Raw genomic sequence first — 16,455 nt, forward strand, 5'->3', positions numbered from 1 at the left:
CCTTTGACCCAATTGAGCCTGAGTCTGAGTTTACACTGTTTTGCTTATGACTAACACTCTCCATAATCAGTCCCTGCACGCTAGCCCAGGAGACCCCTGGCAGGTTTTCGTGCCTGTTTTTCTTGGCCGCTCACTGCGCTCGATGGAAAGACGGCTCTCGTTGAGGTCAAACCGGGGCTTCAACAACTTGAAGTGGGGTTGTGAGGGACGCCTTTGAATTGATAACCCTTTGATACCCTAAAAAAGACGCTATGACCGCCATGTTTTAGATCTTATAACCCAAATATGTCCCTGATCACTCACTTTTGAATCTTAAGCCGATGTGTTTGAAAACGCAACAGGTTTTTCCTTCATCTTCCGGGTTTTCCACCTTGCATACCTGACATTTCCCCTTATAGCATAGTATGAAAATGGTTTCTACCTGTGCTAGAAAGTAGCTAATAATTAGCCGTACCTTCTTCTTCAGGTGGCAGACGTGTTTAGTCAGAAAGGATGGATTGTCAAAGAAAAAAGATGAAACTATTTAAAAAAATCCAGAGCTTTAATGTCTTTACTCTGTGTTATGTAATAAAAAAAGCAGCAATAATAACGACGGTAATGTTGTTCTTAAGTCTCGGGGTCAGAGGTCGAGGGGCAGGAAGGGAGGGTTGCTTGTCTTAGAACAAAAGAAAGATACTAAAAACTCACGCGTGTGCAACATGCGACATGTTTCTCTGTATTTTTGGTATTTCTGTGCGTATGTGCGTACCCCCTTTGTGACATGTCTTTTTCTCCTGGTAATGATGGAGAGTTTCCCTCCTTCCTCCCAGAATAAATAGCCTTCCTGAGGCCCTGCTGGATATGAATCGAGGGAGGAGACGAGCGGGATGCGAGTGTCTGACGCAAACAGCAGCGTGGGTTAAAAAAACAGCATCTATCCACATTATGAAAAGCCTTGTTTTTGTAACTCAGTACAAAAGCAAGGTGAAATCTTCCAATTAGATAACGAACTATAATCAGATAATTTAATTTAACTTTCAGTTTTTCTCTGTAGAAAACGAGTTCTCCTCATAATATTTCAACATTTGTCGGAAAGTTGTTTCCCTTTCTCTCTTTCTGCTCTGTGAACATGAATGTACGTGTGTGTGTGCACGTACGTGTGTTTGTGTGTGCCTGCCTGTGTACCGTAGCGCTGCTTAGTGCTATGCTGTGAATATGAAATAGGGCAGCTAGCATCTGCACTGCAGCCATCCCTCCCTGGCCCCCACACTGTGCCCACTGCTCGCTGCAGCTGGCCAGCCTGCAGGAACACAGGAGCGTGTAGCTGGTGTGTCCAACAGGGTTCCATTTACTCATGTCGGTGGCTTTATTTCTCTCTGCTTTGGGTATCTGAGATGTATTAACTGTTCATACGTGTAACAGTTGCCAGTATGCTTTTTGCGCCAGCTTCCTCCGTCTCTGTAGTCTTAGCCTCTCTTTTGTCTTTGTGGCAATTTTGGGTCAGCCCAGTCAATATTTCAAATATTTTAAGTAGGATTGTATTTTGTATTTGATGTACTTTTCATAATTGATTAATATGATTCTTTCCTTCATTTATTGATTAAATATGTATTAAATATCAGCAAATTGTAAGATTCTCATCACAGCTCTGCAGACCCAAAGTGATGCTTTAAAAACAGCTTTTTTTGTAAAACAGAAAACTCAAAATATAACTTTTAAATTTACTTCATGCAAAAAATATCATTAATTAGCTTGAATTGACTTTTAATAAAATATTAAAATTGATCACAGACAGCCTTACTGTTGTCTTTTTGGAGGCTTATTCAAGTAAGTATAGCGATAGCGCCACTCCAGCATCCCTCACAGTAGCAAAGTCTGTGTCCCTATCATAGGGGCTACCTGAACTCAAAGCCCCTGAAACACAAGCAGGAAAGACTGAAGAACCAGAAAGAAAGAAGGAGTAAGAAAAGAAGAGAGGAGAAAGAAAGCAGATCTATGAGCCCTTTGATCAACATTTTTTCGGTGCCATGTGAGGACACGGAGCGAGCGAGAGTTCTCTCTTCGCCTTTCTCTCTCTCTCTGTATCTGTGGCTAATATGAGGAGATAATGGGCCGTTGAGGCAGAAAGAGAAGGCTTAAAAACACCTAAGTCATGACTGGACCGCCACTCACCGCCGCTGATTAAATTACCGAGATGAAGGGGTATTTATCTGCGCACAAATACAAGCCATAAAACTGCACTTAGGAGTGCCCAGTTAAAGATGTCAAATCGCTGTCTGCAGCTCTTTGTGGCTGCGTATGTGTGTGTGTGTGTGTGTGTGTGTGTGTTATGTGTGTTTAGAGCTGTAATGCTGCAGACAGAAAATAGTGCTCAGTGTTATTTAATTTATTCAGGCATTTAATTTGCTCTCTGCCATGGAAGGAGTTGGAACTGCAGGGTGGTTTTTAGTAGCCAAACCTTTCTGCTTCAGTTATTTTCACTCTGGCTGGTCGTCTGGGCGGATGCATGCTGGAGTTAGACTCAGTGTTCAGACATCAGTCTCTCAGACGCAGTGTAAGGTAGATGTTCGGTGTGTTCACTGCTTCTATACGAGACATTAAAGGTTCTCTGTTCGTCCACGTGCAGCAGCAGGAATCACAGCCGCCCATTAAACAATGTCGTCTACATTCTCGACTCATGGAAGGGTGTTTTAATTTGAAGGGACATCTGCCTACTTTGTTGTTGTGTATGTATGTGTGCGCGCGTGTGTGTGTGTGTGTTTATGAGTGATTCTCGTCTGTGGTGATGTGAAGGGAAATCATGAGGCTGGTGATGCAGGTGTCTTGCTCTCTAGATGGATGTTCGCCCCCTGCCTCTCTCCATCACCTTCCTGCTGTCACCAAACTGTTTAGTCAGCAAAACATGCTGGACATCTATGTGCAGCGTGTATGTTTGTGTGTGTGTGTTTATTATAGAGAGAGAGAGAGAGAGACTACATGTTTTTCTCAGTTATGTCTGTGCCTGTTTTTGTCTACTTTTGGCTTTCTGTATGTGCGTGTGTGCAGGAGAGAGACTGTGTGTTCTCTGCAGCAGCTTATGTCTGAATGTGTGTGTGTGTGTCTCATTCGTGTGTGTGTATTTCATGTTTGCGTCTAGATGTCAGGAAAAGTGCAGCCAGCAGCAAATGCTGCGGCTGGTGGCAGTGTGACAAAATTAAAGATGTGGCGGCACGAAGGAGGGGGAGAAAAGAGGATTGGGGGGGGGGAGGGAGGGAGCCGGTTAAGGAGGGATGAGGGCACAAATGTGGCAACGAGCGGTGGGATGTAACAGAAGAGGATGATGGGAAGGAGGGATGAGGATGTGTGAATGGGGAGGGTGGTAACAAGAGATTTGTCGGAGGAGAGAAGAATAAGGGAGTGGCGATGGAGGACCATCAGCGGGACGTATTGATCGCGGCTCCCTCCTCAGCGTCTGTAATGAGATCTAGTGGCTTGAGGAGCAGATTTGTCACCTGAGGTTAGACAGTACGGCTGGGCGGGACGGTGGGGGGGAGAGAGAGAAGAGGAGGAGGAGACGACAGAGGGGAAGAAGTCAGGCAGAGGCGAGTGGAGTGCAAAGCTTAAAGGCACACGGAGAGATGGAGAGAGCGTGGCGTTACGATGTGAAAGACGAGGCACAAATGATGACTAGAGGGGAATCTAAGAAAATGCCTGTTGGGAGCACGCGGCTAATTACTGCAGACAGTCTCTGTCTGGACTCATCTCCATGGTAACAAGATGGGCCAGCAGGGCCGGCCAGCGCACAGGAAGACACAGACGGGGAAATCAATGAACAGACAGACAAAAGGAGGGAGGAAAAGCAGGCTCATTAGGGCAGATTCACCCTTTTATTTAGTTTGTCTGCATGTCTGCGTACGTTCATGTATGTGCATCAGGCCCCCGCTCTCTCCGTGACCCTCAGCACCGATACATATAAGCTCTTCTGCGGGCAGATGAGATCAGAGATGGCTGCTTGTGATCTGAAAGTTTCATGCAACAGTCAGCAGCAGCACTCGTAGCATCCAGGTAGTCATTGAGGTTACATGTGGGTTAACTCTGAGTGACAGAGTTAGTGTTTGTGTACGGCCTCGTTGCTAACACAAACAGGCCTTTTATTGTTTGATATGCAGAGGATGACAGAATACTACTGTTTATGTAAGTGGAAACTAGACATGTTGAGGCAGGTGTGCAGATATGTGGGAGGGGTGTGTTGGTTGCATATGTGGGACAGAGGCAGAAGTAGTGCGATACCTTGATGATTAATGCTGTAATTAGAGACAAAAAACTGTCGGAAATCCCAAACTATCAATGTTAGTTGATGACTTATCATTCTGTTGCATCCTTTGCCAATTTTCCGTGCCTAACACACCACAATGACACACTTATAAAGGGCAGGTCATGGAGTGTGTGCGCGTGAGGGAGGTTTGCGAGCTTAAATTAAACCAGAGCTAAAAAGGAGCAACACTATAAAGAGACCGCTGCATGAACTGTTTGTTCGTGTGCGACAGAGACGAGGCCTGTTCTCTTTCAGCCTATTCCAGCCATCAGTAACCCGATTTAGTCTGGGTCATTCAGCCAAGAAGAGACGCACTCAAATAGTTTGAATCACTGGAAAATCAGTGGTCAGGTTGTTCTGCCTTCCCCCTGCCTGGATGTCACGTAAGAAGGGTTTAATAGGCTACTCAATACTGGAGGTTCTGGGTACATTGATGCTTTAATTACTTCCATCACATCCATCCTGATGCAACTTCTGTTTCTCACTACCAGCAAACACACACGCAAGGGATCTGGTGGACAAAGTCACCGTGACCCAGTGTAACAGAGCATCAAACATGTCATCATTCAATCACTCATCAACAAGTGTGTTAAGACGAATCCCTGCACAAAGCCGGTCTGCAGCAGACCTTGTGATCATGCATAAACGTCTTGTCCAAACATTGACTGTTTTGGATTCAGGCTTCAGCGCGTGAGTCATACACACTCCGTAAAGAGACACCACACAGTGTCGTGGTCGTCATTGTCTTGGTGACAGCTCTAAAGGATTATATAAATAGAGCTGATAAAGTGGGAGGAGATGCGGTGATACTCCTCGTTCGGTTTGTTAGTCCTGACTCTATTTACATCATTTAATAGAAGGGATAGACGGAGAGAAAACTTTTCGCAAACACTGATTGGCAGCAGCTCATGGAAGATGACTTCAATTGTGTTGTGTCTTAATCACATGGCACGAGGATGCTCGAGAGCCACGCAGGATATTTTAGGCCTGTACCAGATACCTGCAGGGCTCCCGAGTGTCTCATGTGTTTGCACTTAAGCTCATATCCAACATCTTTTTTTTTTTTGGCTTTTGCCTTTTTATATATAGGATAGCTGATGAGAGACAGGAAATGCAGGGGAGTCGAGCCTGCGATCAGTGCGTCGAGGACAGTATCTGTTCACGGGGCGCCTGCTCTACCGACTGAGCTAAACCAGCGCTCCCATTTCCCGTATCTTTAAGCTTTCGGGATTTTTACTCTGCTTCCCTTCCCCTTTAGATCAAATGCCCCTTCACCGAGCACATGCTTTTGTACCTGCAGTGCAACTCTGAATATTGATCCTGATATTTTTCCATCCTTTGATACAGGATGGAAAAAGTTTGCACATATTCTAAAGTGCATATAAAAAATCTATTAAGTGTGTAATAAATAACTCCTGCCAGCTTGCACTGTCTTACAGTGATACTAATGTTTACATTCATTTGAAAAAGTAAAAGATATGATGTCAAATATTTATGTGACATAGCAGAGGATGCTGTGAAAACTAGGAACTTTCCGGATATACCATTGAGGCTGATCATTTTTGCTTTGCACAGTATAAAGGAGAAATATTACTCGTCATTATATAATAATAATACTATATTTTATCCCCATTTAATCCATTCCTATTATTTCAACTCTTTTTATAGCTTCCACTTATCATCCTCAGTCTGTGGCCAATAAACAAGCTGTGGAGTGGGCGGGGTTATAATAATGTAGGTAATGTTAGAATGAAAAGTTAAGCACGTTTCCTATGACGACTTGTCGCTACATAAAAGTAAATGTTTTGCAAACATGCGCAGAAACCGCATCAGAGCTCTTTCCTGTTACTCCTCCTCCTCCTCCTCTCTACCTCACTCTGTTATCCTCCTCTCTCTCTCTCAGCTCACCGTATTCCCCCTCTCCTCTTCCTCCTTTGTTACCCTCCTCTCTCGCCATCGCAGTGAACACAAACAGACCTTTGCCTTCGTGTGTTTGTGTAAGTGTGCGCTGTCTTGCGTTCGCAGGTATGTTGACGCTTCCGATGACAGTATCGCTCTCTCCCTCCCAGCAATCAGTGTGTTTTTGTTTACACTCCTTCCCCTCCCCCCTGTGTCTCTCTCTTCGACTGTCTCAGGGCGAATGTCTTACATCAGATCACTCGAAGCATTTATAGCAAAGCTTTTGAAGCTTAGGACTCCCACTGTGTCCAAATATAGTAAACGTGAATCCAGCAGCTGTGTGTGTGTGTATGTGTGTGTCTGAGAGGGCTGGAGGAGTGTGTGCGTGTATGTGTTCTCCTGAGTAAATGGCTCTGGGGTAAAAACGTGTTTGTTATTGTTCCCAGCACTTCGCCTGTAGACAACACTGCCAATTAAAGGGGAGGTTTTATGTGTTAAGAGCAGGAAGTGTTGCCGTGTGTGGCTGCACGCGATTGGCTGCCCAGCTTCTCCCATGTTCCTTCCCCGGGGACTGAGCAGCCGGGGCTCTTTACTGCCGTGGCCAAATGAAAGGTAAACACAACACACCTTTGATCAGGCTCTGCGTTTAAAACCCTTACTGGAACTGTGCGTGTGTGTAGGGAAGCGCCAGGCAAATTATTGAATGACACAGTGAGGTTTACGTGTGTGTGTGTGTGTTTAGCTTAATGAGAGATAAGCTCTCCAGGATGCTACCGCCTCCTCCTCCTCCTCCTCTTGTTGTTGAAGCATGAGTGAAATCATCCCTCCATCCATGCCTCCTCCTCCTCCCCCCCCCCCATCCAGCCAGTATGAAAACAAAACAAGGCGTTGTATGAATGAAAGTGGGAGGGGCCGAGTGGCCTAGAAAGGCAGGCAGGCAGATAGAGGGAGAGATAGTGGTGCAGGGCAGGGTGAGGCTGTGGCGGATAGGAGGGATAGAGAGGAGGACAGTGGAGTAGGAGGAGGTAGGAGGAGGGGACGAATGAATGGGTGAGCTGACTGGAGCATGTTTGGCATAGCAGTTAGCCTGTGTAGCTCGGTGCTAGCGTGCACAGAATGAGGAATAATGCTGCTGCAATAGGAGTGTTAGGGATGAGATGGAAACAAGAGAGGAAAAGGCGAAATATGTGTCACATTAATAAAGAAAATAACAGAAAGGAGTAAAATATCAGGCTCTATTATGATGCATTTCTAAAGCTGATCTACAGACTCCTGCTATCTCTGTTTGTGGCAGAGCTCCAGTCTTAAGCCTGTCTAATTCACCCAAAACAGCAGCAGCAGCTTCGCCTCCCCTGGCACGCTGGCTTGCTCCTCTGCGTCTGCCCCCTGTCTGCCCCAGCAAGGCCAGGGTTAACCCTGGGCGTCTCTCCTCCCCGACATGGAAGAGGCCATTGAATGGCTGCCTCCCCCAGTCAGCAAACACATTGGCTGAAGCTGAGGGTGGATCTGGGGCTGCAGCCACACTCCGGCATGGATCCCCTGAGCTGGATCTGGATCCGCGAGCCGTCTCGGCCCTCCCCGCTCTGTTATGCGATGCCGTGGTCACAGCATGTACACACACAGCAGACAGACGAGAGGGGGGGAGGGCTGGAGAGGAGTTATGCATTTTTTCTCTCTGGGCCGGAGACAACACGGTGCAGCGGTGGGTTTACCAGCTCATAGTAAAGGAAATATATCAGAGCGACCCCTGCATGAACTACCCCAGAAGGTGGGAGATTATGTTTTTTCTGCGTTAGTCATCCTCTCTCCGCGCCATGTTGACCCCCTGTCCCTTTCGTCATTGTTCTTTTCTTTAACCACATTATCCCACCCCTCCGCTCCCCCTGCCACAACCCCATCTGTCCTCTCTGCTTTTTACTCAGGCAGCACAATGGGCAGCCCTCCCGTGCAGGGGATGGGGGGGTCCTAGCTGTATCCTTGGCAGTGAGAGCTCATGTGATGTCCTCACAGAGGGGGCATCCTACGAAGGCTGGCATACAGTGCACTTTTACATGTGTAGTGCACTGCTCCACTACACTATTTCTTCCTATTTGTAGCTCCTCGGGAACCATGGCAACGACCATATTTCAGATATGAGCCTTGTTTACAGTCAGAATAACTTGAATATCTCTGGAATAACTCCATAAAGCAGAATCCCCCTTTTTCCTTGATGCTGAATTTTTCACCTATTAGGGGCTCAAGTGTTTACGTCTTGTCATTGACCTAAATCTGCTTCTTGCCCCGACGCTCTGTGGTTCAGTTAGCACATGATATCAGAGCTGACAGTATAGTGAGAAACATGGTGAGAGACGGTGATTAGCACATACGGTCATGCTCAGGGAAACCAGTCGGGGGTCAGATATGGCCTAGATATTGAGCTGTTTTCTCCAGTGGATTCCAAAGTAAAAGGACGGATTGAATGTTGCTGTTTTTTTATTCACCAATGTGGAAACTCGACTAATATGAACCTCCAGCCTCAGTCAACTCTTACCAACACACATTTCCTAGCTTGCTTCAGAGCCTGGTATAAGGTGAGATCTAATGAGTCTCCACCGAACCCTCAGACGAGGCAATAACAGCTAGTTTATTAGATCATTACGGGGCATGGGTCAGACCTGACTGCTAATCCAATCACAATTGACACTTGAGCGCTTTCACCAAATGCTGTTTCCCAATAAGGTCAAATGAATCCTGACAGGAGCCAGTGACATATAATGTCCAGCTTATTAGCTATTAAGGTTGTTCCCATGGCGCTGCAGACTGCGGGCTGCTGTTGGACACGAGGCGTAAATTGTGGACACTCGCTCCCTGGTGGATGCTCGGTGGGCGATTAACAGTCTTTCCAAATGGATTTTATACCTGGAAGGCTGGAGCTGGGCTGATTGTGTTGCTGAATACTTATTAGTGTTTGTGTAATTGTGGGAATTAAGTTGAAATGTTCAGACAACCTGGGTCAGGAGATAATTTAGTGTAACGATAACACATAAAAGAGAGGGTCAGACAGCCTGTATTCAACTTGTTGATACAGCATTGCTTTACTTATACAGCACCTTTGGCTTGATAGGTTCCTTCTTTGTTAACCTATAGGGGCTCAGGACAGGTGTGTATCCATCACCCAGCAAGGAAATCCATAATGCTGTCATGTTTTTTTTATTTGTGACATTTGTTTCGATCTTTTTGTCAAAAGTTATAGGTTTGTATTCCCTTTGATGGCAGTACATGGTTTCCATTTTTCTTTGAGCATCGACACAATAAAAAGGCAACAAGGAACTCCTTGAGGAACGAGGAAGTCCTCGCTGAAAACACCTGTTTATTCATGTGTGTACGTACACACTAAACGTGCATGTGGTTCTTTCACAGCGCTCAGACCAAAACAAACCGACACCTAGTTGACATTTTGACCACAGGATTTTTGCTCTTTCTGCCTCTTCTTGTTTTAACATTTTGTGAGCTGTTAACTGTAAGACAAAGTGACTGAGAAATAACCCTGCCTACATGCGACCCTGAGCTGTTTTTATTTGGTATTTTGTTTTACTTTGCCTCTGCAGGGTGTTTGTTTGTCCCACTGACGTCCCACTCGTCTCCAAATGCCACTTAAACCGGGATTAGTTACAAACAGTCTTTATGGCTCCATGGAGCCATAATAAAACCTGACTTGCATCAAACTTGATATTAACCACCTCTTTCCTTTCCCCCCCTCTCCTTCTGTCTTCCCTCAGTGTGCTTGGACAACTGTAAACATGGCGCGTGTAGCCGCCAGGGCCAGTGCTGCCACGACCAGTGCCTGGGCGGCTGTTCGGAGCCGGGCAATTCAAGTAGCTGTGTGGCCTGCAGGAACCTCCAACATGGGAACACCTGTCTGGAGAAGTGTCCTCCTGGATACTACGTTTTCAGGGGCTGGCGCTGCATCAGCTTCTCCTTCTGCCAGGTTGGTAATCACTGGAGAGTTTCAGGTTAACTCATGTAATATGTAGCTGAAATGTAGACTCATATATGTTGTTTTGCAATCCAGGAGCTCCACAATCAGTGTAAGCTGACTAAGAAGTTGAACCAGGACCGGGAGACGGGTTGCTACGAATACGTCATCCACAACGGGGCCTGTATTCCAGAGTGTCCTTCTGGATACACCACCATCAACTCTACTACGTACGTCTCACTCACAAAAACAAACACAAGCACTCACACACGCTTAATGCCACCATAAACACTGCTGTGTTATTGATGGGGGTCATCATTACATGATCGGAGACAGGCCGACAAATCATCCCTCTGTGACTGCAGCGGAACAGGTGGATTGTGGTCACTCAACACACTCAATAACTTTTGCACACAAGAGATGAAGGTGTTTGGAAGTTGATCAAACAAAAAGAAGAAGAAGTAGAAGTATTTTTCCACCATGGAAAGTCTCCCGTCCCCTGTGGAAAAGCAGCAAGATTGTTGAGGACAAAATATGTCGTAGAGGAGCAAAGAGAAAGTCAAAACATCACCTGCTTTGGTGTTTGCTGTTAGCTGTTAAAACATGCAGGTTAATGACTCATTCAAGAGGCAGGAGATACGATCGTTCACAGTATGACACGTTAATGTGCATAAAATATAGATTTTCTCTTTCATCTTTTAATTCCCAATAAGGTTAGTTCTATTTTCTGTTAATCTGCATCTTCAAGTCGGATCATAAATATGCTAAATTAAGGCATCAAGGAGCTACGAGTCTGTTGTATCTCTATGTATGTTTACGAGTGCCAAAACACTGCAGTTAATTTTCACTTATATCTTTATCCTCGGCATGCCATCGGTATAAGGAAATGTTGATAACTCTGATGCCAGTTATACAGTGCATTTCTAGTCTTCTGACTCAAAGCGCTTTTACACTACATGTCACATTCACCCTTTCACACACACATTCACACACTGATGGCAAAGGCCTAAGTGCCAATCTCCAATCAGGATCTATGCACATTCATACACTGGGAGCAATTTTGGGTTCAGTGTCTCGCCCAAGGACACTTCAGGAATCGAACCCCCAACCTTCTGATTGAGAGACGACCGCCACAGCCGCCCCAATTTAATATTGTTAATATTGGTGTAAAAAGTAGCATCAGATACAAAGTTTTCATATGGGCACGATACGACATAATTTCATATGCAAATAAGCCCTCTAATCTCATTTGCTGTAAATGCGTCCCCCGGTGTTTTCACAGCCTCCACCACATTCTGTTCCCCGTGATTACACAGCTGCATCAATTCAATGCCTCACTAAGCAACATCAAAACAACAAATAGTCGTACACAATCATTTATCAAAGTTTTCACATGCAGATTTAATTCAGAAGCTTTACTAAAATTCGCTGTCGCATACAAGAATCACTTTGTACCAGCATGGAGCAACTTTTCTAATCATGCCAAAGTGTTGATTGTTTTGGAAACAGTGTTCAATGGTGCACTAGAGTGAAATATTGTGCCTTGGTCTTTATGCATCCAATAGACAATGATTTTCCTGTTGAGAGTTTGATACAGCAGGCTACACTTTAGCGTCTGTCTGGGACCGGTGAACTATGTGTGTTTGTCGTCTGGGACCAGTGAGCTATATCTGGGTGATGTAGCTCACTGGTCTCCTAATGACATCATTTCAAATAAAATAAAAGCAAATTAGTAACACAAAGGAAGCTTTGGCCACCCAGGCTTTGCATAGCAGCTGTATAGCTCAGTGTTCAAGATGTTGTCATAGACATTTGTCCCTACAAACACTGAAACTTGTATCTACCTGCAAAATGCCCCCCATATGAAAATGTCAGCCAGGTGTCTTGGTTGTTAAAGCATCCTCGAAAAACAGTCGGTCCTGTTTAGCACACAGCTTTATCTGCATGTGCAACAAGCAAGGGCATGACCTTATTTAGCATTCTTGTAGTAAAAGTGACTAGAGGAAAAAAAACTAGCTTCCTCATTTAGCATCAGGAGCTGTTGCTAAATGACAATATTTAGCAACAATTGCATGTTTGCATTCTTTTGAGACCAAGTATGTGTTTGCAAACCGCTCCTGTTTGCAGGCTTTCCAAACACGTACATGGGTCTGAAACATCTTGCAGTGGCAATGTGAAACGCTGCCAGCCAATTTAAAAATACGCCAAACATACCAAAGAAGTGTTGGTCTTGTTTGTTGTGTAATGTGAGACCACGTTTTGTAAAGACCGATGAAGGCATTATTGGGGAAGAAGAAGGAGTGAATAAGAGTTTGTTCCAATAGGAGCAGGTCGTGTGCTGGCGACGTCTGCATCTCTGGGTGGCTGCATGATTGATGGTGTTTGTGCGTCTCTGGTGCACTTGCGTACTCGCACTGCTGTGTTTTTGCTTATATGTTTACGTGTGAGTGCGTACATGCGTTAAAGCGCTTGTGTGTGCAGAACGTGTTTGTGATTACATTGGCTTGTTCGCTAAGGGTTGCTTTTTCCAGGTGCAGGCTTGGGGGATGTGTCCACTGTGTCCAGATAGAGAGAGGTGTATATGCATATACAGGTGTATTAGGTAAATAAGACACGCTCATGTGCGCAGAGTTTTAGTACACTCAGAGGAAATGGTAAGGATATTTCAAGCCAACATGACTTTCTCCGTGTGTGTGTGTGTGTGTGTGTTAGGAGATTGACTTTCCCTTGCATGCTGCCAGCCTGCAGGGATTATCAGGTGCTTAGACCGAAAAGAACATTGCTTTAAATCTCAGTCATACACCCTGAGGCATAAGGCAGAATGGCATCCTTTGTGTGTGTGTGCATGTGTATTTATGCGTGTGCTTACGTATACTTATATGTGTGCGCACATTATGTGATAAATAAGACTTCTTGTTATTGGAATTCTGATGCAGTTGCGACATCAGGGGCTCTGTGTGCCTGTTTTGCTGCTATGGTGTGTTTATAGCGAGAACGAGCATCTTCACACGGGCTTAGTCTGGTGGAAGCTTCTCCCAGACACACACACACACACATTGCAGACAGTCAGGCAGAGGAGACACATTGTACATTGTGCATAAGCGCATGCAGAAAGACACAAAGCAATGAGGATAGACTAGGAGAAGAGATGTTCCAGAGTAAGGAAAAAAGAGACCCAAAGGTTTGTAAAATCCTACCTACATTTGGCATCCTTCTTTAGTGTGTGTAATGTTAGCTTGGATGTATTGTATTAGCATGCATACAACAACAACTGACCAGATATCAAAACAGGCTACCTTGCAGACAGGTAGCTGTGCTCTCTTAACATTTTTCCTTCACTAACATCCACTGAAAATAGTTTTCTCATCTTTCTTGGATGCTGTAACAGCCAAGTAGTACAGCAGTGTGTGTGTGTCTGTGTGTGTCTGTGTGTGTGTGTGTGCACTTGGTCTGGTTCCGCCAGGACCTGGTCCAAAACCAAACCCGAGCGTCAGCTGCAGCCTCCGTTCTCGATGGTTCTAGCAGACCGTGGAGCCGGAGTCACAGAGTTCAGCCGGACAGATAAACACTGTCCCTTTAAGAGCCGCCGCTGGACCCAGCCTGTCTGCCTGTGTGTCTGTGTTTTTCAGTACAACGGCCCAAAACATTCTGCCTTTCTACACTGCAACTAGAGCATTACTTTTGAGAAGCTGAACGTACGATTTTCCATGTGGGAGAAAGAGAGAGAGAGAGACATGAAGTAGAGATCATTACAGTGTGTTTCCACTTACTCAGAAGTCATAGAGGGGCAACAATGATTTGGCCTCTGATTGGTGTAAATTATTACGAGCTTGATAAGATGGAAACTAGGAGAAGCCAGGTGTGTAATGGGTCATTTGGCTCTTTCAGTGTGGGTAGGAAAAGCCAGACAAGGACCATAACAGCACCCCCGGGACTCTGTGTTTCATGTCACTGTGGTGAATGGTGTGTAGGGGGGAAAGAAGGGGCACAATTGGAGTAAGGCTGTGTGTGTGTGTGTGTGTGTGTGTGCTTCCTGTAGAGGGGGATTATAATAAGAGCTGCATAAACATAGAATTAAATCAGGGTGAGCTTACAAATAGCAGTTCATGCAGAGCTTGCATGGTCCCCGCAGTGAACAACAGCACCCTTTGTTAGCTGCTCCCGGTGCACAGGAGCTGCTTTAAAGAGGTGCCTGTTAAGGCTGCTGTTTGATGTCATTGTCTCCTCCAGTTTGAGTTTTGAAACCATGATTGGCCTGCTTCAAAATCTTTCCTAGTGAGCTCTTGCCATCCCCTGCCTCCATCTAATTTGTGGAGGGGTTTTTTTTAAGCAGAAAAATTTGACTCATCTTTCTCGGTAAATAAAAGTGGTGGGCGAGGGACGGCAATCATTCAGTGGTGCTAAAAGCAAAACGTTTGAGGTCGAAGTAGCGAACAAACCGAAAAAAAAGCAGCCTTTAAGTTTATGTCTAAGATGCACCTTTGCCGTTAGGGATGTCAAGACTGGAGGTGGTATTAGAGAGAGGGATTATGTTCCTTTTATGACGGCCTCCAAAAAAAAAGTGCTCATTTGTGAATGAAGCTTCGGGTCCCTTTTTTTTTTCCTGTGTAGCGGGTGCACGGCTGCTCGCTCGACAAGGCCCGCCTTTTGTGAATGAATTTCCTGAAAGGCAACACTATCAAGGCCTCATTGCTCAGTGTACGTGTGTGTGCGTGTGTGATTACGTGCCCGAGCTCTTGTTTGCAGGGAGAGGACGCCACTCGTGGAGCTGAGAGGGAGGAACAGAGGAAGCCTGTTGGGGAACTGCAGCTGGTGTTTTAGCCGTGTTGTTTCTGTTGTCTCCTGATTGCGTACGTTCGTGCGTGCGTGTGCGTCGCGTTTACATCAGAAGTAATTGAAGCAAAGGATAAGGAATCTGTCTCTCCTCTATACCCCAGTGCTAATAAAGGAGGCTCAGATGTGGATGAGAGATTGCCTAATCTAATTCCCCTCCTAAAAGCCTATGGATTCATTATGAGAAATATCAAATTAATTGAGGGAATTATACAGATTCACCTCTGAATACATCATCTCGCTCATTTAATTGAGTCTCTTTTATTGTCTCTCATTTGTGATGATCAGTTTGAGGAACCTTGCTCTCACTGGTGTTATTTAGGCAGTTTTGGGACTCTAAAAATAGCTGGTTTTAGCAGAAATTTCGCGGTCTTTCCACGACCTCGCCTTATAGAAAGTCTTTATTTCAATTTGTGACGTTAAATAAAGAATGTGCTTTTGTAAATACAAGAACAAGGTCTTCACAAACTGAATTTAAAGCTGCGTGCGTATAGAAAAAAAGAAAGATTCCAGTGAGTAACAGTAATGTATATCAGTTGAATTCCACCGAACAGATTCAGCCTTGTTGTTTCAATATGCTATGTCATCCCCGGTCCCTGCCCACGCCATACCAGTACGTCAGAGCATTCCTGCCTCATACCATTCAGTCCTGCTTCATTCCATGTCTGATATCTGCACACAGAAACATTCATGGCATTTTTTTCTTCACTCTCTGGAAAACAGTTTTTTTTTTTTTTGCTTTTCCAGTAAAGGCAACATCACCGTGACGTCCCCGGGGCGCCCTGACACTTTGCTTGCTGTGTCAGAAATGTAGTGACATCATCTGATAGCTCATGTGTGAACATTGCAGCCTCAGTCGTTTGGTAGCTTTGGAATGTATCGAATGCATATAATGCATATCATGTGCTTACTTGTCTGTAGTGATGTATCTCAGCCCACGGTGTCAGCCAACACGCACCTTCACCTCATTCATTACGGCCCTATTCTGTGTGTCTCTCTCTGTAGGTTAACCTGTTCGCCCTGTGCAGGCCTGTGTCCCAAACTGTGTGTAGGAAATAAGACGATCGACTCTGTAACTTCGGCCCAGGCTTTGAGAGGCTGCACTGTTCTACACGGCAACATGGTCATCAAGATTCGAGGAGGCAGTGAGTACTACTACACAACGCCTCCTGCTGGGCCTCCTGTCGAGGCTCTGCTTCTCACACTATGCCCTCCTTCACAGAGGTTTCTCATCTGTGTTTCTCTCTTCATTACCACTTTTTTGCAGTACAATAAACATGTGTGTTCTGCCATCACTCTGTTGCCATCAATATGACCAAACATCCGTCTCCTTGCAGATAACATAGCAGCTGAGTTGGAGGCTAGTTTGGGCCAGCTTGAGGAGATCACAGGCTCCCTCACTGTTCGAAGAGCCTACGCCCTGGTCTCCCTCTCCTTCCTCCGCAAGCTACGCATCATCAGGGGGGAGCATCTAGAGGCAGAGTAAGTTCTAAAC

General features: G+C 45.4%; 1 protein-coding gene across 1 annotated transcript in view; it reads left to right on the top strand.

Annotated features, from left to right (window-relative positions):
• The window catches only part of insrb (insulin receptor b), a 76,849-nt gene that overhangs the window by 44,353 nt on the left and 16,041 nt on the right, over positions 1-16,455 (top strand). Inside the window, exons 3-6 of the mRNA XM_069679983.1 lie at positions 9,931-10,139; positions 10,224-10,357; positions 15,966-16,105; positions 16,298-16,442. Of these exons, the coding sequence (XP_069536084.1) occupies positions 9,931-10,139; positions 10,224-10,357; positions 15,966-16,105; positions 16,298-16,442 (628 nt within the window). The remainder of the gene's footprint in view (positions 1-9,930; positions 10,140-10,223; positions 10,358-15,965; positions 16,106-16,297; positions 16,443-16,455) is intronic.

The sequence above is a fragment of the Semicossyphus pulcher genome, unplaced genomic scaffold, assembly GCF_022749685.1.
Source record: "Semicossyphus pulcher isolate SPU_LCO1_2020_fin unplaced genomic scaffold, fSemPul1.0.p SCAF_4, whole genome shotgun sequence".
Taxonomy (NCBI): Eukaryota; Metazoa; Chordata; class Actinopteri; order Labriformes; family Labridae; genus Semicossyphus; species Semicossyphus pulcher.